We start from the raw sequence: 26,595 nt of genomic DNA on the forward strand, positions 1-26,595 counted from the left end.
ATAATAACTATGTGGGTAAAGGCAAATAATGTAACAGCTAGAACAGTCTGGTGTGTTCAGAAAATTACATCACTCTACTGTAACGCAGCCTTTAAAACCAGTAGATCACGATGTTACGATATCTAAAATCCAAGACGATATCTAGCCTCATATATTGATATCGATATAATATCGATATATTGCCCAGCCCTAGCTGATGCAGAATTTTCTGCAGAATGTTTCGCAGATTTTCAACACATTCAAAAAATTCTAATACAACTCAGAATTTTTACAGATCTTCTCCCCAGGCAGAAAAACAGTCTGCTAAATTCCGCAGATTTTCATTCTGGATCACCGCTAAAAACTGTCTGGTTATGGTTTATACTTCTGTCTACTATACTTTTGGCCCCTAGAGTTTAATTTAGTTATTTGGCCAACTTAAAGTGTTTGTTAATTAGCTATAGATGATTGCATTTGTTGACAAAAAATGAGAAGCCAGTGTTCATTTATTTCTTAGGTGAGGGCCTAGAGATGATGTCAGTGTTGGATTTAACACACACACACACACACACACACACACACACACACACACACACACACACACACACACACACACACACACACACACACACACACACACACACACACAAACACACAGAAGCGCCAGTATTCAGAGCAAGTGAAAAGGAGAGCGCACCTGTTGCTAAGCAACCCCAGCCTCCTTTCTCCCTGGCTCACTTTAGGCTGAGGGATACAAACACACAGGAATAAACTGTGGCAGCTCCCCTTTGGCAGCTTCTTTTTCCCAGAGAACGGTGTTTCAGACAACGGTCTGTGGAATATATTATCTTCAAACTCCTTTGCATGTCAGAGAAAATCTTTGTTACACTGACACTGGATGACAGGGTGGCTTATTTGTTCAACTTTGTCGTACAAGCTAGCTTTAAACTTTATGTACAGTAGCTCTGACCTTCCTGCGGAGGAAAGAAAGTGCAGAAAGAGGTTCCATATTTGAAAAAATGAAATATCACGTTACCGTATCACACAAAAGCAAATATTCAGTATTTGTGTATCATTTCCTGGCACATGTATTAAGTGTAAAAAAAAGAAAAAAAGAATCCCAGCATATTTAAAATCTTTTCTTTTCTCTGCATTTTTCTTCTTGTTTGCCTCCACATCCTCCGGCTCTCTACATCATAATAATGTTCTTCTTTCCTCTCTCTCCCACACTATTTGTCTACAGGCAGAGAACCTGCTGCTGGACGCAGACATGAACATCAAGATAGCAGACTTTGGCTTCAGTAATGAGTTCACTCTGGGGAACAAGCTGGACACGTTCTGTGGCTCTCCACCCTACGCTGCCCCAGAGCTCTTCCAGGGAAAGAAGTACGACGGGCCTGAGGTGGACGTCTGGAGCCTGGGGGTGATCCTCTACACACTGGTCAGCGGCTCGCTGCCCTTTGATGGACAGAATCTCAAGGTCAGGAGTGTGTGTGTGCGCGTGTGTTATATAATGCAGATGTCTGTATTCTGTGGGTGGCTGTAGTATTTGTCATGCTGGTTTCTGTTCATCCTGCCCTACAGAATGCAGAAACTAAACTCCACAGAGAATGAATGTGTAAATGTGATTAAATGTCAGCCCAAGTACTTTCTCTTCAAATGGGGTTTGGTGGTGTGATGCACCAAACAAAAACAATGTAATGCTCTCTGTGAACTATAGTTATTCACAAGTATTCCTACCACCTATCACCTCTGCATTCACTCAGTACGCACATGAGTCACTTTGGAAGTGCAGACACATTTTTGGTGGGCGATCTAACATTGAATGTGATGATATTGATATTAACATGCCTGGCTTATCGACTATTCTTTTTTAGGGGTACTTTTTATTCAGTTTAATGTTCAATTTGTTCAATAAAACAATTTTGGACACTACCTTTTTAGAATACTGAAAGCAGCAGAAATGCTGAACTGAGTACACTTTAATATGTTTATTTATAAAGTAATATCGTTATCGCATATTTTCCTCATATTGTGCAGCCCTAAAATGTACAACTGAGCTAGTTTAATGCGAATGTTGTTAACACGTCAAATTATGAATGTCATTTTGTAAGCCAATTTGATAGATTTGTATGCAGTTTCAATGCCTCACGATATACGTTGAGCTTCTTGGAAGCAGTGTTACGTACATTACCTGTCACTACATGCATTTATCCCTCAGTGTCTCAATAAATTCAAATTATTAAGACCTCTCCAGTGGGACATTGAAGAGGTTAAAAAGCTCAGTGGCACACTACTAAAATGTAACGGGTGGATAAAGGCCACTGAAGTATATTACAAACATTGTAATGGGCTGTATTATTTGTGCCTGCTGACCTTTGTTAACATCTGCTTTATGTTGAATTTATCACATACACTATACACACTAGTCTGTGAACTATAAGGCAGTTGAAGAAAATCTAATATCAACATCATCAAAATACCAGAAAGTGTGTGAATAATGTTTTGGTAATGTCACACACAAACTATACTACCACCGAGATAGAATCTTAGCATTTTGAAATGCTAACCAGCTTGTGCTTGGGTGAATGCGTTACTTGTATGACAAAACTATGAATCATTTGGGGGTGTAACCACAGCTAAGGTTGCTGTTGGCTAACCCAAGCCACATTATATTAAGCTATATATACTGATGAGATGCAGGGTCACATCCTTTATCATCAAACACTGTTTCATAGACCCTCATGTTTATTAAATCGCTGAAAACATTCGTATAGTCTGGGGTGCAGCCTACACATTGATGAGAGGTTGCTACCCTTTGACAGAATCTGAGGATGTGAGTGAAAAAGGATTGTGTGTATGTTTTGAAGGTGGGTATTTCGTGTCTGCTGCTGACTTTTCATGTCCTTGTCCATCTCCAGGAACTGAGAGAGCGCGTCCTGCGTGGTAAATACAGGATTCCGTTCTACATGTCCACCGACTGTGAGAACTTGCTCAAAAAGTTCCTCATTCTGAACCCCTCCAAAAGAGGCAGCCTCGAGGTACGCTGAATAAATAAATAACCCACATTGGTTTGACAGAAAGCATTGAAGGATCTTGAATGATGCTCAAGGCATGTGTAAGTGAAACAGTTTGTCTACATTTCTAAGCAGCCAACAGATTAATATGGTTCGGTTTTCATCAAGTAAATAAAATAAAATAAACCTGACTATGCCCATTAGAAAAACTGAATATTGTCGAGTAAACGGATGAATAACGTTGTGTTTAGCTGACTTATGCATCTTTGCCATTGTGTTGCCAATTTGTCTTGAGGAGACTCTTTAGTAATAATCTTTTTCTCCTCTCTCATTCCTTAACCTTTTCTCCCTCCTCTGCTTTGTGCCCCTCTATTGTCTTTGACATCTCACGTCTCCCTATATCTATCTGTGTGGCTTGCTCCCAGCAGCAGATAATGAGGGACCGGTGGATGAATGTGGGCCACGAGGAGGAAGAGCTTAAACCTTACATTGAACCCCAGCCAGATTATAAGGACCCCAGGCGGACAGGTAGGAACGGAACAGCTCGCAAAATTGGTAAATGTATTTCTTTCTTCACCCACGCACAGCCACACTTGAGTTAGATGTTTTTTTGCACCAATCACACACAAGGATCATTTTTTAATTCTAATTTAAAAACTGGTTTTGTGGTTGCAGACATCATGCTGACAATGGGATTCTCTCAAGAGGAGATCCAGGACTCGCTGGTGAACCAGAAGTACAATGACGTGATGGCTGCGTACCTGCTATTGGACTATAGGAATTCTGAGGTACACTGTTTCTTTCTCATACTTACAGTCTTTATTTTACACAGTACCATGCCAGGTATTATTGGTTTGTCAGAGCTGTCTTAGCTGCATTTACACTGATGTTTTACAGGAAACTGTCTGTAAGTTCATTATATACAAGAAAATGTAGGTCTTCACTTTTATTTTGCACACAAGCCATCAGAACATACAATTTGCTGTCATCTCTGAATTTGATCGCATATATTTATGCTCAAAACACTTAATTGTTCTCATAACACCACTATTAAAAAAAACACAACTATTTTTAGTCCTTTTGTTTGTTTGTTGTACCCACACCACAGTCTCCCTGTGTCTCCTTCTGATAACCATGTATTCAGATTTGTATTTTTTTTTTTTTCCCCCCCTCAGCTGGATGAAGGTGGCATCAAGCCCCGGCAAGGAAGTGATGTAAGCAACATAAACGCTCCCTCCCCGCCTCACAAGGTACAATGAGAACACATAATGTCTTCTGCTAACACATAATGAAGTCTCCAGCCAGTCTCCGGCCAGTGACACAAGTGCACTGACTTGACCTCATATATCTACCAAAGGCACTTTGGAAATCTACTCTGATGTAGCTCATTTTTTAGGTTTTAGATTGTTGACCTACATACAGGTACCAGTGAACCACAGCAAACACTGTCTTCCTCCGGATGCTTGAACTCTGCAGTGTTGTTGGTTTTTAGGTGAATGGCCCTTTAGATTAACAGCGACTTTTAATGCAGCTTCTGCTAGCATACTTAACAACCGAATGTGTGAACACCCTCTGTGACATAAAGAATACCACAATGACCTGTGTGTCCATCTTGCCTCTCTAAGGTACAGCGCAGTGTGTCGTCCAACCAGAAGCCTCAGAACCGCAGAGCCACTGACCAGGGTGAGATTGGTGTGTGTCCGAGAGGAAGGGGGATGAAGCTGGTGTGTGTCCGAGAGGGTTAGCAGAAGTGGAGGGAGATGGGCATGGGACTGAGATGGATGGAAATGACCTGCCAGCAGATCGTTCAAAGTTATTTTTTACATGTGCTGCCACAGTGAGGCAGGTGGAGAAAATAATTGAATAAAAAAATTCAAGGCCCTCAAAAGCTGTGATAGGGTAAAAGGTTTTTCTTGAGTCCCACATTTCTTTTGTGGACACCTGTATGAAAAGAGTGGATAAAAAAAAAAGGAAAAGCAGAATAACAATGGAGAGGGGACAGGTGGGCTTGATATATGTTTGAGTAAAGGTTGAAGTAAGAGAGATGGGCTGGGTGATGTACAATACAAGGGAGAGAGGGCGGAGTGGGGGAAGACGAGATTGCTTCATGTGTGGAGGGTTGGTAGAGCAGATTAATTTCTATTAGAACTGAGGGATGACAGGGAAATGACAAATGAGTGGCAGAGCAGAAGATGATGTAAATGAGAAGGGGGGGGGGGGGATGTCTCAGGTTAGAGCACAGCAAGTGATGTCCTTTTCTGATGCACGCTTTCTTTTTCTAGGCTCCTACTCTAAGAGGGGGGTCAATCAGACAACCGGACTGCAGGGGAGGATTCTGGGAGGAAAGGTTCAGGCAGCTCCACTACCAAGGTGCCGGCCAGTCCTCTGGTCCCCTCTGACCGCAAGAAGAGTGCCACGCCCTCCACCGTGAGACCAAAAACCCACCACTGCTTACATGACATTTGCAACACACAATTTCTATTAAAAGCGCATTCAAATTAGTACATGTGTAAGTTGTGGTTCCCACATCACCAATATGAACAAATAAAGATGCACAGATCCAAAAATACACACTGCAGTTGTTGTGATTAAACCGCTTTTCCCAAATGTGAGTTGATAGGAAAACATCTGCTAGAAAATTTTGGAGAAATTCAAAAAACTAACTTTAATTGGGAGGGTCATTGTTGCGCTTTAGTGTAAGCTAACGTCAGCCATATATTATCTTAATCTATGGTCCAAAGATCAAAACCGATGCCAGTTAATAATTAAACTTATCGAAATAAATGGCCATATTACTATGATGGTCTTTTATGTTTATAACCCATCTTTGGGTTTTGGTCTTCTCAAATAAGGCCTTTTCCTTGTCTCACAACATTACAGTTATTTGATGCCAATTTCTGGACTTTTTATATTTGTAACGAGTAATACAAGTAACGTAAATGATTTCTTCATGTAAGTGTCCCAGTAAGCCATACCAGTGTGACAATGAGCCAGCATCCACAATACCAAGGGTCTTGACACTGCAACAGCTAAATGGAATTAAGCCATGATTTCATTTTCAATTAGGAACCCAAGGCTGTATTATAACTTCCTCAACAGTGTCGGTCAACTAAATACATAATATAAAACAGATGACACTTTCTACATGAAACCTACAAACAAATGTGTTACGGGTATAAAAACTTACAACTTCATTTTATTTGTATTTTTTTTTATTTTAGAAATGATAAGAAATGTGTTTCAGTTTGTTTTGTGTCTCCTTACTAAAATGGTTCATAGATTTTGTGTAAAATGCAGTATGTGAAATTTAAAGTCCTTACACACCCATGGTTCACCTGCACAGCAGTTTTCATTTAAGTTACCTGATAAGGCCTCTTCTCAAGTCTATGTGGGCGGACTAAGGACAGCTTAGACTTTTATCGTTTTTATTAGTATGTGGACTTAGGTGACATTGTGCAATTCCTGGTATAGCACCACCCAACCTCAACCTGAACAGATGGATAATGTGTCAGGGCAGTGGAATACACCTGTGTGGGAGGGCAGTGCCTTTAAATGACAATTCAAGAATTTTTTTTTAGGTGAAAATGAAATGGGTTTTGTAATTGCATGATCGTGCAGTTCATTTGGATAAGCTGCAGAAAAATAAATTTGTCACAGGAAATACTCTTGAGGCCAGATTTGGTTAAAATTTAATTAATGTTGGCCAATTAAGGTCACTCATCCGTGCTGATCGGGACGCTTGCTTGGGGCTGTTCCAGTAATAATATTTCACCATCCTCTGACCACTACACTGATCTCTCACCATCTTTAACTCCGTCCTCAATCCTAGACATTTCTATATTTTTAACATTCTTCATATTTTCTTCTTCTCTCCATTCAGAATAGCATCCTGTCCACTGGTACTAGTCGCAGTCGGAACTCTCCTCTGACTGAGAGAGCCACGCTGGGCCAGGGCATCCAGAACGGCAAGGACAGGTACAAACACACATATATATACACACCCGCACACAATGTAAAAATTACAGTTACATACAAACTGTCTCCCGTGCCGTCTTTCTCTCTCATCGCCGGCAACTCAAGTAGTTGCAGTGAGGCAGCACTGCTACACGTACTATAAACACGCTCACCATGGTTTGTGAATGAAGCCGTTCCACAGCTGTCTCAGTGACTGAATCCCAGACCTTGGCTGGTACTCTCCTGAGCTCAGCCAGCTGGCTCAGGGAGGCCCCCAGTTTCCCCTCAGGATGGGGTGAGCCCTCCTAGAGAAGGAAATCAGACTCCCTTTGGGAATTTAGGCCAAACCTCCAGTAGATTACAGATTACCCATGATGGTGAGATGGAGGACTGCCACTCAGAGCAGAGGCAGGGTTCAACACATGAAGACCTCATTTGTCCTTTAAACTGTTATCCTTCTTTCTGTTCCGTTCCTTTATTAAAATGTTCTTATTTACTTTGACTTCCCCAAACTTGTGGTTAAATCAAAGTTTTTGCCCAAAGGCAAATCATGGATAGACGGTTAAAGGTTTTAGCTGGTGCAAAATCCGACAGAAGACCAAAAAGCAGCATTGCTGGGATTATGGAGAAAATGTCTACCATTGGGTTTAGTCATAAATCAAGCTCCCCTCTTTTTCACTAGTCTTTCATTGGATTTGGGATATTGCTGAGTGTGACATGCCCTCCCTTTTCCCCTTTCTCATTTCATCCTTTCTAAATGTTCTTCCTCAACCAGAATTCCAATGGACAAAACAACTTTTTGTCCGTTTTTGAGTTGCCTGATTGTGGACTTTCTAATATTCATTTCAAGGCCATAAAAACACCTTCACGTGGTAAATTTAGCTGTCGAGTGAAGTCATCCGCGATTGTAAGCCTCTGGTGCTGAATACGCCTTATGTGTCCACACATACAACAACGCACACATCACTCATGCTTAACCAGCCATATGCTTTGTGTGCTTTTTCACGAGCATTAAACATTAAGCCAAACCATAATCCCTACTACATTCATTATTGAACTACCTGTTCATGAATCAGTCTCAAATGACCCCCTCGTTTCCAACAAAGTGCCTTACCTACAACATAATAAAAATGACTAAATTGAGTCCATGTTCAGGCTGATAAGTTTTAAGATATTCCTTTTGTCATCGTCTTTCAGTGTAAGCACATAGACTGTTAATATTAAGCACTACATAGTGACGATGTGGTCATTTGAGACAGCATTGTTGTTTTTTTAGCACTGTGGGTCTAATAGCCATGTTAAGCTCTGCTAACTAAGTGGTTGTCATCTGCTTTGATTTTAAGTGACTTTATTTGATCATCATTAATGCTTTGAAGTTTAGCCTTTTACACTTGTTACACCCTCCCCTCCCCTGTTTTTCTTTTTCCCTTTTTTGTCTTTTTCTAATTTTCTTTGTTTGGTGTTCTTTTACCTGCGTCTGAGCTCTTGCCATCTGGATCTTAAGTCACTCACATTTTGCTAGGCACCTCCTTTCTTTACTTTTTTTTTCTTTTCCCCAGCTTCCCTTTTACATTCTTGTCTTTTTAATAATCTTTCTTCTCTTTTCTTTTTCTCCCCTCTCTCTAAGGAGATTAGGAAGACTTGTGATGGAATATTAACTCTTAGTGGTCCTATATGGTCCCGTTAATAGGCTTACACATACACAAAAATATCTACACTCACATAGAGGTGATACACATACCAACTCATTGACACACACACACACACACACACACACACACACACACACACACACATACATGTCACACATGCTCAAACTCTTGCCACACACTGGGTCGCCTAGTGAATGCCGTTATTTTTCCATCACTGGCCGTACTAACCCCTGTCAGAAAGAGTTTTTCAGTGTAATTAGCAGCTGTTTGGTTAACCTCTCTAAATGTCCCTCTCTCATTGCTAATTCCTCTGCTCTCTCTTATTCTCTCTCTCTCCCTCTGGTACCACTCTCCCCTGTCTCTTACTGGGTTTGTTTCTGGGTGTGGATAAAGTCAAGTTAGAGCTGCCCGTAGCAACCTTGCTGATTAAGAGAGGAAAATAGCCAGTGTTGTTTTGCTTGAATATTTCAATAAACTATTCACTAGTCACATATATAGTTTAGATTGTTTGCAGTAGTAAAGGCAAAGAAAGTCAGGGACTTGACAGGCAGAAGTCTTGAGACGGGTCAAATCCATAAAACTGCATGCTCAGAGGTCTGAGTGATTCTCTCATAACAAGACTATGAAAGCAGCTTTATTTCCTGCCAAACATATACTTCATGAATAAACTCAGCACCTTACCCCTGCCCATTATTATCTGAGAAAGAACATAAGGTAATTGGTTTTAATATAGATTTTAATAAAAATTATTAAACCATACAAAAGATTCAAAAAATAGACAAAAAAGCAGCAAGTATTTTAGGATAGCTAAAACAAGATCTTTACACACGGAGGGTTGGGCGCCTTAAGTCTTTATGTGGTACTTTGTGAGTTTTGTTGCTTTGCCTATTTCTATAATATTGGTAGCCTGACTTTGTCCACATCATTTGTCTTGTGTGTGTTTTCAGTCTTCCTAGCCAAAATAAAAGTGTGTGTTAAAGGTGTTCTTTTGTGCTCTAACTTTTGCGTCGGGTAGATTTTAAATGAAAACACAAGAACACAGTCAGCCTTTGATTGTGGTTTGTGATTGCTTTCTGGTGAAATCACAATGAAACAATGTTAGCAGCGAAAAAGACCAACTTTTCTTCTTTGTTCAAGTCCTTTTGCTCTGTTTTCTGTCTCCTTTTTGTCTCTACTTCCACTGTTCTTCCCTCCTTCCTCTTCCCTCCCCCCTTACTGTGTTTGATAAGTGCTGCTTCTAACCATGCTCCACCTCACCTCCCCGCCCACCCACACACAAACCCCGCCCGGTGTGTGTGTGTGTGTGTGTGTGTGTGTGTTAATGCGTGAATGTGTCATGTTCGTATGTATGTATGTTTGATTGTGTGACGTTTTGGTGTGTGTGTGTATTTGCGTGTGTTTGTGTGTGTTTGATTTTGTGTGTGCGTTGGGCGGGGCACTCCTCCTGTTCATCCCCCTCCTCCCAGCCTAAACACTCCGGGCTCCCGCGCCTCCACTGCCTCTGCCGCTGCCGTCCTCTCCTCCTCCTCCTCGCGTCCCCGCCACCACAAGTCCCTGTCCTCCTCCAATCATCCCTGCCCCTCTGACCTGCACGCACCACGGCCCAGGCAAGTCTCTCTCACACACGCACACACATATGCTCATAGCTCCTTCAGCCCCTTTCTGCTCGTACCACTTTACTCAACACAGATCATCATTCTTCCCGCAAGAACTCGATGGACAAAAAGGAGAGATGAAGAAAGGATAAAATGATTTGATGGCCCTCCCCAACAATTGTGAAATCGATCAAAGAGGGAGATTTTCCAACCGCCACCTCTCAAACACGTTCACATAGGCTAACATGACACGTTACCCTAGCTTTAACGGTTTCTCTATCTCATTTATTCTCATATACTTTATACCTTTAAATCAACTAAGATCTCCTCCTACTGTACTTAATATAAATATTAAGAGAAATGCACTGTAAGAAGTGTAAGAAAGACTACATTTGCCAACACATTCAAGAGATCAAGACGTTTCCAAAATAGAAAATTGTGAGAAAAAAAAAGTTGAGAAGTCTGACCTGTGAAAATTATACATTTCTATTCTTTCATTTTTTAAGATGGGTATTGTGTGTACAGTTTTGGAAACATATGCAGTTTAAATCTACTGTAAAACTCCTTGACAGTACGATTTCTTTTTTTTCCCTCATGGCAAGCCAGAACCAGGAAGTAAAGTTAGCATAAACACGACCTTATCTGAAGGCAAGATTGTTTTGAGCTACTAGTGTGCTGTCAGTTTCTTTAAGTGCTGTTCTAGTAATCTGTCTGTTACTGTATATATTTACCACTACAGCACCACCATAGTAAGATGTCCAGCATTTCTAAGACTAGCAACAGTTACTTTGCAACAGCCAGGAAGTAGTTTGTGGAGCTCAACAAAAACTGTACAAGCTAAACTCAGTGTGGAGATGTTGACGTATATGGCCAATCAGTCACTCTCAAACCTCACACCACCCAGTGGATCATAAGTGTCAGTCAGTCAGAGCTTGAGAACAAGATGAGCAAGTTTTTCACTGCTGTACCTTTTGAGATTCCACAGACTTTACTTGTTTTGTTTCCTGGCATGACAAAAAAATGTCAATAGCTAATAAACTGGATGCAGACTAGCCCTTCATACAGGCTTGGTTATTGGCTGGCTGGATCGTGAAGTGTGCTCAATGCCTTCTAGGTCAAGGAATAAAATAAGTGAAACAAGGTAAATGAGATGGCATTACATAGAAGCGTTGTGTAGACATTACAGGATAAAAGTATTATTTATTGTCATCTTAGGCATTTTTGTGTCATTTAAGGCATAACCCAACAGTTATAGAAAGATGTCGAGCTTTAAAGTATAACCTATTTTCACCCCTGATTAATTGACTGTTTATACTGTTTTATTATTAAATAAAGAAAAAACAAAGAAAAATGTCTATGGAGAGAAGTCCAGAAATTCACCTTTACATTGTATCTCTGGTGGTTTAGAAGCTAAACGGACTTGTTAACTGTAGCCTACAAGCCACGGGACGGACATAGTATAATTAGCAGTGTTATTGAGATGAAAAAAAAAAACATTATTCAGCATCGAAAACGACAAATGTTGACGTTTGCAGGTTAAGTTTCTAAGCCGTTAATGCGAGTCAAAAATTGTCAACATCATGCTGATTGAAAAAAAAAAAAAAAAAAAAAAGTGTCAGTCACTACTTGTTAATGACTGCATGCAAATATGTTCTCCATCTATGTAGATGGTTAGTCAACAATTACACTTAAAATAAAATAATAAAATGTAGAGTAATAGTTTTGTTGATGCATGTTTTTGTGACAATGTATCCATATAATCTGTTGCATGTATAGATATTTTGATATTTAATATGCATAATAATACACTTTTATTTTATTTTTTTACATGCTGTGTTTGTCAACAAAAGGATTTTCCCTGGCTTGGACAATAGAATTTTAGTCCTGTGAAAAGAAGTGGAGTCCCTTTTAAGGTTCCCACAGACTCTGTTTTTGGTTCTCAAAGGTGGTTAAGTGCTCCTCATACAGCCTCAATCTGCTGTGTAAACCCACCTTAGTTATGAAGTTGCCTGGGAAAACCCCGTCTTCATGTATTAAGTGTTAACTTTACTGTGGCGTGTCTTCGTTGAAAGAAAGAAATGGAGTAGTGACCGGACTGTGTCTTGTTGGTCATTCGTGTGTGTGTGTGTGTGTGTGCTTTGTTGTTTAGCTTGCTTTATGCTTTATTGTTATATAGTGTCTGTTTCGAGGGCTACTTTGATATTTTTGTAGTTTTAGTCCTCTTTTTTTAAATTTTTTATTTATTTTTTTTTCTTCCAGCCACGTGTCACAATATATGGTGGAAGGCCTTTGAATATGTTCCTCCGCTACCTTAAATACCGTCTGTCTGTGCAAGTGGCATATCAGTTCAGCTTCAGGAGACCCCCACCCTTTTTGTGACAGTTGTCTCGTGAAACCCTCCCCACACAAATGTCAGGCTAAAATTCCAGCAGAGCAAATGTCAAGGTGGCCCTCTGGCTGTATGTGGTTTTGTCTGCTCTATGTTGAAGTCTTGCTCTGTTGCATGCGTCGTTCAGCAGTGAGCTTGGGCTGTTCAGAACCTGGTTGGGAACACTGGAGAGAAGGTACCACTCCAACACAGACTGTCTTCTAAGTGAGGAATAGGCACCTTTTTCTCAGAACATAGTCTGTGCCCTTAAGTCCCACCCATTCCTGTTTTCTCCAGCTGTCTCCAAATACCCTTATGAAAAATGCATTTCAAATACCATTCTCGTGAATTTATTAATTATTTTTAACAACCTCTTTTACTGCATGAACATTCATGATGCACTGTAATGAAGCAAGCCACGCTGCACACAGGCAGCTCCACATTTGTATAACATAGAGGTGCGGTGTACTATATGCAAATCATGTATGCCTGAATATCATCCAGCACTGTCAGCCAAACCGTGCCATGACGCACCTTTTTTAGATACTTAGTCTGTCACTACTCTTTTTCCTAGAGGTCCCATATTGTACAAAGTGAGATTTCCATGTTTTGTTTTTTTTAATTCTAAAGCAGGTCGAGGTGCTTTTTATAAATACTGTGAAAATAAAAACGCTCAATCCACAGAGAAATGCACACAGCCCGTATTCAGAGACGGTGCCTTTAAACAAGCTGTTAGGACTTCTGTAGGGTTGTGATGTCACAACTTTACTATATATAGGTAGAAAGTGCTGCTACAGTGCTGTTAGTCATTCTCCGGCTGCAATGATGGTGCACCGAGAGCTCAGATGCGGAAGACAACGAAATGCTGACCAATCGGAGAAGACTGGGCTTTTTTGGGAGGTGGGCTTAAAGAGACAGGCGCTAAAACTGAGCATTTCAGACAGAGGGTGAATACAGGTACATTTAGACAGTATAAAAAAAAAAATACTATGCTTTTTAAACCTTAAAGCACGTGGACATGTTGAAACCCCAAATACAGTATGAACCTGATAATGAGCATAAAATGGGAACTTTAAGTGACAATAGAATGCTTTCATATGTTAAAACAATTGGAAAATATTACATCCATTTTCATCTTTGCAATATGTATTTCTTCCCAATCAACTCAGTCCTCTTCATTAACTATAATATGCCTCACTGGTCCCCACTAACCTGCCTGATCCAGCCTTTCTTTGCTTACATCTGTATCCATAGAAAAGCAGTGTCTTTGTCTGGATAGGTATATTTCGCCCTCTCTGCACAACTTGAACATATCCACATCAAATTAAAGGATGCGTTGAAGCTGTTCATCACACAACTGCAATCTTGACTGACAAGCTCCTTAAGTGTATTAGAGGTCTGCATGGGATTGCTTTTTTAATCCCTCTGAGATAATTTTTGACCGTCACCGCTTGCTCCAGCAGATAAAACATTCAACTCCCACTCCATCCCACTCCCACTCCATCACACCGGGGAAAACAACACATGTAGTCAGCTACCCATCTTTAAAAGATGAGGAAACTACATGGATTTCGGATTGTGTCCCTCTTTCTTGATAGGTAATAGATGCAGACAAGATTGTGTAATGTCGGACTACAGATTGCAAGGGATAGCATGTAGTTAAAAATAATTTTACCGACTAAATGTCTAGTCTAAAGATGTTGAGAGAGAAAGAGAGTTGAATTGGACAGAGTGAAGGATATAAAACAAACAAACTGAACGTTTTTGGTCACTGGATTTAATGGTGGGCCAAGCATTTACTTGGATGCTAAAGCCTAGTAATTACAGCCTATTTTCATATATGAAATTTAGTCATGATGTTGTGACGACCCACATTAGAGTGACCATATCCTGCACCTGCAACATTTGTGTTATGTGGTATCCCATTCCCATTGCAGCCCTCTACAGTGGACGGTGCTTTTGTATTAGGTCCTCTATTCATTCCACTTTCAGTTTGTGTGCTTTTTGCCATTTCTGTTTGTTGTGTTTGCTATGTGCTGCAGGTGTACTGCTGCCACACACATACTGACAAATCCAATGCAAGTTTTTAGCTCAGGGAAGTGTGTGCTTGTATTTTTGATGATATTAGCTTGAAAACGACAGAAAATGATGTCTTGGCTGCCTGCGTGCGTGTATGTGTGCGTGTTTGAGGCCTTGCCCTACAGTTGAAGCAATGAGGATTAACTGAGCGTGTGTCAGTAACCTGATGTGGCCCTAAATATTGACTTGGCTGACTTAAGGGATTATATGAAACATCAGGGCGAGCAGACGTTGAACAGACATAGATACTTGTATGACCTTACACTAAGGTAAGTAGCACATCAAAAGGAAGGGATTTTCTTCTACAAGTGTTTGTCTAACGCTTTGTTCCTCTCCCACACCCCTCCTCTTTATTCCCATCCCCTCTTGTTAAAACTCTTTCCTTTCTTTCTACTCCTACTGCATCCCCTTCTACCCCTCATTTTGTTCATCTACCTTTCCCCTTTCATTCCATCTTCCCCACCGTTCCTCTGTCATACTGTCCTCATTTCCTGCTTTCTCTTCTCTTATTTCCTGCCCAATCTTCATAACCCTGAATTCTTCTTCATTTGCACCTCCTCTTCGCTGCCTCCTCTCTCATCACACCTTCCAACCTCTTCCCAATCCTGCTCCCAATTATTTTGCACCTCCTTCATCTTCTCTGCATTCACCTCTCTTCTCTTCTACACCCTCCCCTCCTCTGTATCACCTTTTTTCTTTACCCTGCGTCCCTCCGTTTTCCTCCTCTTTCTTCCCACTCCTTCTCTATAGTGCCCCTACGCAGCGGGCGCCTGGGGCCTCCCCATCTGCCCACAACATCAGCAGCGCTGCCGCGTCAGACCGCACCAACTTCTCCCGAGGGGTGGGCATCCGCAGCACATTCCACGCAGGCCAGCAGCGGGGTGCCCGGGACCAGCAGGGCTCCGCCTACCCCGGCGGGCCTGCGTCCCCGTCACTGTCACATGGCAACAGCCAGGCCCGGAGGACACACGGCGCCACAGGGATTTTCAGCAAGTTCACATCCAAGTTTGTACGCAGGTGAGTGGCAGAAAAGAGAGAAGCATGGGAAAATGGGAAGGGTGAATATTTATACTCTGTGGTTTACGTGTCCTAGAGAAGAGAAAGGAAGCAGCAAGACAGATAGGACAGCAGACGATATGTGGCAGAAGAAGAAGAACGTTTGTAGCTTAGTAAATGCAGAGCAGTCGTGGTAGCAGCTGTACTTATTATCCAGCACAAGTACATGTTGAAGCTTTTTCTCAGTGTTGAGGTTTCAGCTTTAAAGAGAAAATGACTAGGTTTACGTTACAAGTCATTTCATGTGCTCATTTCCTCTCAGGAACAACGCACCGTACGTCCATGTCATCACTAGTTTTCAGAGTATTTCTTTAAAGGGGCTGGTCTCCTCTCATCCCTATCACTAAACTTGTGCTGATCTGTAACTCTGCTGGGAGTAGAAAGGGAGAGGAAGGGAACAGCTGTGTCTCCTCTATAATTTTGTTTGGAGCAGTGGTGAGTGAGGAGTAATTTTGGTTTTGGTTCCACGTCTGGCCCAGTTTTCATCTCAGTCCTCTACTGCAGATTGCAGCACTAAAACTGCTCTTATGGGTACTTTGTTGTAATCAAAGCTGAACTTGTTTTATTTAGATTTAATTTAATTTAATTTTCTCTGGAAGTGGAGTAAGTTTTGTAGCTTTGATCCAACTCTGCTGTGTAAGTACAGTAAGGTGAAGACAGTACATAGTGGTTATAACAGTGGAAGGGAAGGAAAAACCTGACTAATGTAGGATTTACCAACTCTTTGACTACAGTGTCTTGGGACATCTAGACTGATATTTCAACTTGCCAAGCCCAGTGGTTTCTGCTAATTCGATAGAAAAAGGCTAAGACAATGTTTGATCTAAATCATGTATGAAGGGCGATGAAGTCTGTACGCAGCGGAGTCAGAATGGGAGAAAAGTAAAAGGGCACAAATGAGAGAAAAAAAGGAGCAGCGAGGCTGACTGGCACATTACAATCCGAGGCCGCAGTAGAAATGGATGATGTGGTAAAGTTGAGATTTTCGCCATCGCTCCTGTGTCACCAAGCAACCCCGGAGGCTCGTTATAAATACAAGTGTTGAAATGTGTGTGAGGAAGAGAGTACTACTTGTATTTTTAGAGATATTAGCTTGAAAATTATGGTCTGTGTGTGTGTGTGTCGCGTGCGTGCGTGCGTGACAGGCACAGCCACTCTCTAGGCCTCCCACTCAGAGATACTGTAGCGCCGTGGCGACAGTATCCATGGTTACACCGGAGATATCACTTTTCCCTCAACTATAAATACCACTAGTGGGGACACCTTGACACACATGCACGCACACACAACTTGGCGTGCTGGTAGGAAGTAGAGGTGGTGGAGACAGAGAGATTGTGTTGCATTTGTGCAGTTTGACCACACACACACACACACACACACACACACACACACACGTGCACTAAAGCTATGTGTTTTATTAACATATCATATAACCTCACCACTGCATTTTCCTGCTTGGTCTGGAGTGATATTTCTCTGTCCTTCAAACACATCGGTGTACTTGCATGTGTGTGTGACAGCTTAAGTTTCTCAATGTGTGTTAAGGATTAAGTTGTTGCTTAACCTGTGCATTTTCATTTGAAATGTGTCTTTGTGTGCGAAGTGTTTTTTTCTCTCCTTTTTTTTTTTTTTTTTATCACATTTGAACTTTTCACCTCATGGACACTTCTTTTCAGGATCACCCAGGACTGCTCTGTATGTGGAGGAGCACTTCATTTCATGTGGGAAGGGGGGGTGTCTGTGTTCAAACAAGGTCTCTTAATGGAATTTTCCCACAGAGTTCATTAAATCCCTGAAAGGTGTTCCGGTGTGCGTTTTAATAATGAAAGTTGACTGCAGTAACACAGATTTTGTTTATTTTTGGTAATTTAATGATGGTTGTGCTTGCTGCTTCAATCCTAAATGAGCCTTGTTCATGTTGGACAGTGTGCTTTAAAATTTGCTACTCAGAGGGCAGCTTGTCTTTTACAGTAAAGTCATAAATCTATACCTTTTTATATATACGTTTGTTTCTCTTTCTTTCTTTATCCCTCTTTTGTTTTTGTAGAAATCTCTCGTTCAGGTTTCCAAGAAGGTAGGCAACACCCCCAACGTTAAATATAACCCCTTGATATATATACGTATATTCTCTTCTTCATATATATTTTCCATATATATATATATATATATTTATATTTCCTCCCCTGTTGGTGTTTCGTGCAGCTTTTTGTTGAAATCTTTCTTTTGTGCCTTGAGCCTTATCTTTTCTCCTCCTTTTTTCTGTGGTTGGCCCCTTTTTTTTGAGCCTTCTGGTTTTGAGTGCCGTGTTCATTTATTTTTTACTAACTTCCCCCCTCACCCAGCTGCCCGCTCACTTAACTCATTCACTCCATCATCATGCGGCACAATAACACCTCACCCCTCTTCCTCTTTGTCCCTCCATTGTCTCTCCCACCCACCTCCTCCTTATCCCTCCTTTTTTTCCTTTTATTTACCAAGTAGTGTGTGTGAGAGCTCGTATTCCCCTGTAGCGTCCCAGATTTAGGTTGAGTCTTAATGGTGCAATAGATTAAACTACTCCCTTTCTACCCGTAACCCTTTCCTTAGCTTCAGATGCATTAATGGAGGTCTTCTTCTCCATATCTTTTAAAACTGGATCCATAAACAGCATCATGTATTAATTTCCACATTTCCATAAGCATATGAGAGAGAAAAAAGAACCCCATTGATTTTTAAGCTGTTATCAGCAGGTGTTTTTTCATTTGAGTCTGGCTGACTTTCTTTGCCCAGGATTATGTAATGTTGCTAACCATTATCCAAGCTAACAACACCTACCAAACTACCACCCATCTCACCTCCCTGCTTTCATTGGCTTGGTCAAATTAGAGACTGTAGTTGTGTTTTTAGTTTGTGAGGATGCCACAGGGGAAGTCATTGATAATAACAAGTCCCCGGCTGTAGCTGTGGACGGACATAAAGGGAAGGAGAGGATCTGGGAGGGACGGGGATTCAGTGTTTCTCAGGCTGCACTCTTTTTCTGGAGGCTGCACTCTTGATTTTCTTTCATTGCTGTGTTCTCACTCTGGCGCTGGCTCTCTAACAGCAGCAGTAACAGAACTGGATGGCTTTGACCTACTCTGGCTGGAAAAGACCTTTATGCCTCGGACCCACACACAGATGACACTCAATGCACATATATTGTACATTTGCACAGACAACACGGCTCCATGCTCACGTAGATATTTGCACTATATGCAGATGCTAAACACGATGACACATTTTACATTCATATATGTACATACTGAACACACATTTCACAACCACATTTGTCTAACACACACTTGCTTTTGAGTGTGTTGTCTGCTTTTTACCAGCTGGTAGAGCAATTTTCCTTTAATCTGGACCATTGCTCCACCTGGTGGTTAGAAGTTGTAATACAGTTTTTTGGATAAACTAACTTTTGGTTTTTCTATACAAGTAGCAAACCCTTTGGTTTATTTAAGGATTCTCATAAATCATTAAATTTGAAATATGAGATGGAGAAATAATGAATCTGCCTTAAACATATGTGTATACATATGAGGCAAAGGGTTGTTCTGTTAATGAGTATATGAATAGATTTTAGTGTGTATTTACAGTGCACTTTATGTAGTGGACAGTGAAAGTTCTCATTAAGTAAAGTAAGATATATTTGGTAATCATCTCATCCTTTCCAACTTATTTAATGTTACATTGTTCACCAATTTCCCTCTATTATTTATGATATGCTTGTGTAACTTGTTTCAACTTCTCCCTTGACATTCCCATGTGCTACATTTGTAACCATATTTCTGTTGCAGAAGGTATTTTATGTACCGTATTTCTTTTTGAGTGGGGCAAAACAGTGATGACCTTTTCCCACAACAGAATGAATTTAGGACCATAAACTGTTGTATTTGTCATGTATGTGTCACTTTCCATCCATTGTCTGCATGTGTTTAGCCGTTTTCTTGTCTTTGTTGTTTTGTATGTTTTCAGTCTTGTGTGTGTGTGTGTGTGTGTGTGTGTGTGTGTGTGTGTGTGTGTGTGTGTGTGTGTGTGTGTGTGTGTGTGTGTGTGTTTTACACGTTTTATATGCAGTAGGATTTCTAAACAAACCTGTATGTAGGTGTACTGTTACTAATGAAGGTTTTAATGTAGTGCTGGGATCATAAATGCTCCTAACATCCTTTTGGCCGCACGACTCGCCCTCACCGTGCCGACCATTCTGTTCCAAACCATTCCATCCTGGTCCAAATTGTTCCATTTCACATTTTGTTCCCAAAATTCCATTTTGTGTGAACCCATTCCATTCCATTCTGTTCCAAATCATTCCATATTGAGTTTTGTTCCAAACTTTCCATTTTGTTGGAATCCAACACATTACAAGCTATTGCATTCTGTTCCAACTTGTTGGACATACTTCAATTCTGATCTAAAATAAACCATAACATTTTGAGCTGTCTAGATTTTGTCAAAAATTTACATTTAGTTCCTAAATTTCTATTCAGGCCATTCCATTCAATTCACAACTGTTCTATTCCATCCATCCCCCTTTTCCTATCCATCCTGCAGCTGGTTGCACCAGCTTTTTGAAAGTTCCCGACTTAGCCTAGTTATAACACAAGTTTAGTTTCATGAGTCGCTAAATAAAAACCAGTTGCACCACACAAACTAGTTCTTACATAGAGGTTAGTTGTTGAAAAGTATTTTTACCTGTTAATTGGCAGGTCAAACTGAATTATTTAAATCGCCAAATTAGCTTGCTACTAATAAATAACCTGCTTAGGTTTTCCCAAAAGTAACAATGTACCTCAAATAATAAAACGTTATGCTTATCATATTAGACCAAATGATCAAATAACGCCATTAGGTTAGCATCTCTCACTGGATTGTAAACATATAAATCATAGTCATAAATCCTATTAACTCTCCATGGACACATATAAATGCCTACATTTTCAAACAGTTGGCAGTTATGTTTTAACATTAAAGCTAGTAGTCACTAATATCTTAAGAAGGGCTTTACACATAAACTTAGTAATGGATTTATGAATGGCTGGTGCAGCTCAGTCTTTTCAACCCATTGAACACTCATGATGTCTCCTGATTGAGGGAGCTGTGAGATAGGGGTGACTCAGAGTGGACTGGCATTGGGATCTGCACTGTGTGCTGTGAAGTCATCAGGTGGCTGCCTACTGTGAACACTTGGAGTGGACATGAGATATTTGGTGTGGTTGGATTGGAACATTTCAGGCAGGCATGGCGAGCAGCGCGACTGTGTTCCGCCAGCTGATTAACTTTCTGTGTAAGAGTCCAGTTGTTGCCCTGAGCCCTCAAAAAGACTAAACTTTTGTTGATTTTTCTCGAGGAGTCCGTATGAGGGAGAGGGTCGGGATGAGGGGAGCAGGTGAGATACAGAGCACCCCGAAAACCCTACAAATCCCCCAGACTCTAAAACTCCAAAAACCGCCTGCCAATCAGTAGACTGGAGCCAATCAGTAGATGATCTCTGAGCTTGTTGTGAATGGCTGGGAGAGGGAGGGGGAGCAAGCTGGGATGTAATTGGTTGGTGATGGTGATAACGGCTTAACCAATCAGGGAAGATAAGCTTTGAATGGTAGCATCCCAGAGAGTGAGAGTGCCGGTGTGAAGGTTGGCCTGCATGTGTGAGGGGAAATCAGAACTGAGGGTACCCAAATGTGTGTTTGTGTGCAAGCAGACTCTAAATTCACTGTCGCACACACATCCACACACATTTTAGTAACCTGAGAGATGTGCACGCACAAACACACACAGGGGTACTGAAAGAAATTTTGCTTTTTTGTCTTCATTTCATTTCCACGACCTCATCATCTCCCTCTTCCTCTCAATCATCCCTCCATTTCTCCCTCCTCCCCTCCTTTTTTGTCTCTACTTTTTGAATAATTCTCTCAATTCTCACACTTCTTCTTTTTCTCTCTTTGCTTATTTCTTCCTCATCCTCACGCTTCCTTCTCCCTGCCCCTGCTCTCCCTCTTCCTATCCTGTTGTCCCATCTCTTTATCTGCCCGTTCTTTCTTCTCCTCCTGTCTTCGGCCACCTTTTGTCCTTCTCTTCCACCCTCCCATCCCTCACCCAGGTCTATGCTGAGCAGCACAGTGGACAAGTCCGAGAAGACGTCCGGCGGTGTTCTCTCCTCTTCTTCCAACAATGATGAGAACAACTCCTCCCCAGGGTCTGGTAACACTGGTATGTTGGCTTTTATTGCTATTTTCAAATGTCATTAGAAGAACAAATGGAACAGTCACTGGTAGTAATAATGATGTCCTCTCCACTAGGGCTGTGCAATTAAAGCTTTAGTGCCTAATTTTTTGATATTAACGAACGTCCGTTACATTCAAGCCATTGCCAAATGAGTTGCTATAAAGCTAAATAAGACTATCGGCTCCACACAACTCTCTCTGGATTTCTCAGTATGGCTATGGTCAGAAGATTGTGTCATCCGGTGCGCAGAGTGAACTCTTCTGAAGAGTCCATCGTGTTTTTTTTAATCCTCCGTGTCCTCCTGGGTTACAAGCAACTGCGTGAAGGAGGGGTGGGGGCTGTGCGCGATCACGGAAGGCTTGTATCATGTGGACGCGCCGACATTGTTGTTGTCATTACTTAGAATTCCTCATGGGGGAGACGAAAACTACACACTATACGTAGCTTTAATCAAAATGTTAATCGCAATTACAATTTCTGCTCCTAATGATCACAAAAACAGATTAATTGGGAGTATTATTTTGTACACGCACATTTTGCAAGAAAGCTCTCTTTTGGCTTCTGTTCTGAATGGAAGAAAGGGAAAAAAAGTGCAAAACAGCAAATTTTACATTTCTAGTTTTTTAAGTTCAATAATTGCAACATCTTTCCAAAAGACAATAAGTAATCATGTTAAGTAATTGTGATTTCAGTATTGGCCAAAATAATTGTGATTATGATTTTATTTTTTCTTCATATTGTTGCAGCCCTACTCTCCACCTTAAATTATGACAACAGAGTTTCCCCAGTATTCCACCTTAAAAGCAATCGTCTTGTCATGTTGCTACTGTGGTTTATTTTGAAAAACAAGACAAGGGTCTTTATTCAGATGCTAAAACAATGAGTGAGCATGGAATCATTTTTCATCACTTTCCAATGATAAAGTGTGTCTGACCGTCCCACAATTTCTTGATGAACAGAAAAATCCAGACAAGAATCAAACGGGACACCTTAATTCTTAGTCTGCAGCTTGATGTTGGAGGTTAAGAGTTACAAAGACAGCTGCAGGGTCTTTGGAGCACTCAGGACTGATAATAAGGAGCTGTGTTTTAGCCTCGTTTTTAAATAGCGGAACCTTCAGCCTCTCCCAGAGAGTCCAGGACGCAAAATTACGAATCCCACTATGGCCACGCCAAGACCCGCCCTACAGAGCAGCTCGATTGGTTGGGGTTAGGCATTTCATTAGGGTTAGGGGATTGGTCAGGGGATAGGACCCTGCACATGTAAGCATGGACGCCTGGCCAATAGTAGTGTGTGAATGCTATTGAAGGGCGGATCTTGGCGTGGCCATAGTGCGATTCGTAATATCGCGTCCAGGCCAGCAGCTTGTGTGTTGTGGAGTTTAAAAGACATTGGCCTTTACCAGGTATGGCGAGTTTAAACTTTGAATACCATTTAAAGGATTCTATTAATCCAGGAAATCAGAATATCTAGCCCTGTCCTTTTTCTTTTAATTAGTCTCTCAAGAGTCCCCCAACTTTGTACTGGAGGACTCTTTTTAATGAAAGTGAGAGATGCATCGATGATGAAAAATGTTCATTAGTTGCAGCTTAAGCTGAGAGAAGCTTCAGTTACACTTGTTTTTGTGTCACTGCAGCATTTGACATCAAATGTCCTAAAATATCTGATTATCTTTAAAGTGTTGTATCCTGATTCAGTTATACGTCTTCCTTCAGGTTATGGTAATCAATTCTTCTTCTCACTAATGCCTTAATGGGGTTTTTCATCTTGTTTTTCATTCTGCGCTCTTTTCTCTTTCTTCATGTCTCTCTCCACACTTGTTGATGCTTTTCAATCCTTTTCTCCTCCCTTTTCTGCTTCCCCCCCCCCCCCTCTCCTGTCTTTGTCCTCCTCACTTGATTTGCTTTTCCTGTCTTCTGTCACGTCCTCTCATAACTCTTGCTCCTCACATCTGTTCACTTTGCCTCTTTTATCCATTCTGTGCTGTCCCTGTCTTTTATCGGCTGTTATTTGTTATGCAACCATCTCTTATCACTTTTATTAACTTGGTCCTCCCGCTGGTCTCTCTATTACTCATCTTTTGCCCTCTCACCACTCTTTCTCTTCCCCCCTTCCCCCTCCCCCCTCAGGTGGCACCGGCACCCCTCCTGCCATCGGCACCCAGAAGGACTCGGCCAAGCCGCGCTCGCTTCGCTTCACCTGGTCCATGAAGACCACGTCGTCCATGGAGCCCATGGAGATGATGCGCGAGATCCGCAAGGTGCTCGACTCCAACAGCTGCGAGTACGAGATGCGCGAGCGCTACATGCTGCTGTGCGTGTCGGGCAACCCAGCGCGCGACGACTTCGTCCAGTGGGAGATGGAGGTGTGCAAGCTGCCGCGGCTCTCCCTCAACGGCGTGCGCTTCAAACGCATCTCAGGCACGTCCATCGCCTTCAAGAACATTGCCTCAAAGATTGCCAACGAGCTCAAACTGTGAGGGCCGAGGAGCAGCGAGGAGAGATGAGATTAAAGGGCGGAGGTGGGCGGGTGAAGGGGGGGTGATGGTGAGGAGGAGGAGGATGATGATGATGCTGTAAGCGGGGTTGGGGGCACTGTGGAGGTAAGCTACAGGGCGGGAACACGATTGTTATGTGGACAAAGGTCTGAAGTAGGGCTGTTGGTTCTCTGAGACTAGAAAACGTTTCTTTTTCTAGGAGTTCTGTTCCTAAAGTTCACCAGGCCCTGCCATTAGAAACTCTGAGTCCATTTCCTCTGAGTTGTGAAGTACTTATAGACCGAGGTCTTCTCTCTTCCCTGCTGTTTTATTTGTTTGTTTTTTTTGTCACGTTCTACTAGACGTTCCACTCTTCTGCATGTCCGATCTGCTCTCTCTGTTTTTAGTAGTCACACTTTGATCACTTTGACCACTCATGTCACATCTTCCTGCTATTTATTCCGTTTTTCTGCACGGTTCTGCTGCCAGGTCTTTTTGGGTAGGAGGGAAACCAGGTTAACAAAAAATAAATAAAAAATAGGGATGGATGGAGGACAAAGAGAGAGTGGAGGAATTGCTACTTTCTCCCTAAAACTCTCAACTAAGTGGTGATGATTGACAGAAAGTTCAGAGCCTTTTTTGCTGGAAAACTCAAAGGAGTTTTGATTACATTTGTTGTGATTCTCCTCCAAAACTGAATGGACTCCAACTGAGCCAGGACTTCTCTCTCTCTCACACACACACACACACACACACACACACACACACACACTCTCTCCCTTCCCTCCCCCCTCCAGTAAAAATAACAAATTTAAAAAAAACCACCCTGATCCATCTGATTCCACCACCCCCCCCCCCCCCCCCCCCCCACACACACACACACACACACTCACACACACACACACACACACACACACACACACACACACACACACACACACACACACACACTGTACACCACCCTCTCTCCCTCTAATTGCAAACTGAACTCAGCACAAACACATCCATCTTTTTCACTTCGTCACTCCCTTTTTCTTCGTCATTTTTAAATTTCTCTCACGCCATCAAGTCCCAGGAGTCCGGTTCGCCTCGATGACGACATCAGTTGTACGGGCCTCAACCTGGCTTCAAGTCCCTACTTTTGTTTTTAAGTTTTTATTTTTTATTATTTAGCTTCTTCTTTTATGGCTTTTAAAAAAGAGTTGTGCACTGGAAAAGAGGGGTGTATGGGAAACTAGGGAGGGGAGGACAGTTTGCGGACGGGGTTGTTGATGGATTTTTATGTTGCCTTTCTTTGTAGAATTTAAATTTGGGGTTTGTTTTTGTTGTCAGCACATAAATGCTAAAAATGATCTATTTGTACTTTTTTTTTTTTATGTTGGGATCATTTCTGTTGGCATCACGCCTTCATATCCAGAATGTCAACCCTGACCTCCCCCCTCCCCTACACACACACACACGCACACACACACACACACACAATTGCTCTCTGCTGTGTTCCCAAAGAGCAAAAACAAGCAAACAAAGTGTATTTGGAGTATGTAACTGTGTGTGTGTGTGTGTGTGTGTTGTGTGTTGTGTGTGTGTGTTGTGTGTGTGTGTGTGTGTGTGTGTGTGTGTGTGTGTGTGTTATAAAAGATCACTGGAAAAAAAAAAAAAGAATCCACGACGACGAATGGTGAATTATTTTCTTCTACTTTTGATTTGATAATATATTTTTGTGTCGTTGAAATTTTTTGGTTTGTACAGATTTGGATTTTTGGGGTGGACAGGGTGTGAAGGGTCACGTCGGATCATATCATTGCTGCCTTTTCAGTGTAGTGCACCTTTAACACACACACACATAAACACACAGCTCATAGCATTAACCTAACTCCCCCCCCCCTCCATGGCAGACAGCAGTTATCAGTGTGTTTAGCGATGTTCATGGTGGTGGTGACGACTACTGCTCGTTCATTTTTTGGCCATTTCTTTCCTTTCATCAGCCTGTTGTTATAAAGACCTTATCGGCCCAGAATGGCTTGAAGCAGAGAGAAAAAGCAGGGAGGACTTCTTCGCCAAAACGTTCTCATATCTGAGCACATGTTCACGTTCAAAACCACAAACCAGAAGACGTCCCTTCCTTTCTCTCACTTTGCGTTGATGCTTCAGTTTGTCGAAGCAGAAAAGAAAAACA

At 41.7% G+C, this 26,595-nt stretch overlaps 1 protein-coding gene across 1 annotated transcript in view; it reads left to right on the forward strand.

The window, feature by feature from the left end:
• Window positions 1–25,164, forward strand: part of mark2b (MAP/microtubule affinity-regulating kinase 2b) — a 58,376-nt gene extending 33,212 nt beyond the window's left edge. Inside the window, exons 8-20 of the mRNA XM_039821835.1 lie at window positions 1,223–1,459; window positions 2,901–3,020; window positions 3,425–3,524; window positions 3,672–3,784; window positions 4,172–4,246; window positions 4,622–4,679; window positions 5,290–5,423; window positions 6,877–6,971; window positions 15,395–15,661; window positions 17,748–17,774; window positions 17,903–18,221; window positions 21,631–21,928; window positions 24,073–25,164. Coding sequence (XP_039677769.1) covers window positions 1,223–1,459; window positions 2,901–3,020; window positions 3,425–3,524; window positions 3,672–3,784; window positions 4,172–4,246; window positions 4,622–4,679; window positions 5,290–5,423; window positions 6,877–6,971; window positions 15,395–15,661; window positions 17,748–17,774; window positions 17,903–18,221; window positions 21,631–21,928; window positions 24,073–24,422 — 2,193 coding nt within the window. The 3' untranslated portion in view covers window positions 24,423–25,164. The remainder of the gene's footprint in view (window positions 1–1,222; window positions 1,460–2,900; window positions 3,021–3,424; window positions 3,525–3,671; window positions 3,785–4,171; window positions 4,247–4,621; window positions 4,680–5,289; window positions 5,424–6,876; window positions 6,972–15,394; window positions 15,662–17,747; window positions 17,775–17,902; window positions 18,222–21,630; window positions 21,929–24,072) is intronic.
• Window positions 25,165–26,595: the final 1,431 nt, after the last annotated feature.

Source organism: Perca fluviatilis, chromosome 14 (assembly GCF_010015445.1).
Source record: "Perca fluviatilis chromosome 14, GENO_Pfluv_1.0, whole genome shotgun sequence".
Lineage (NCBI taxonomy): Eukaryota > Metazoa > Chordata > Actinopteri > Perciformes > Percidae > Perca > Perca fluviatilis.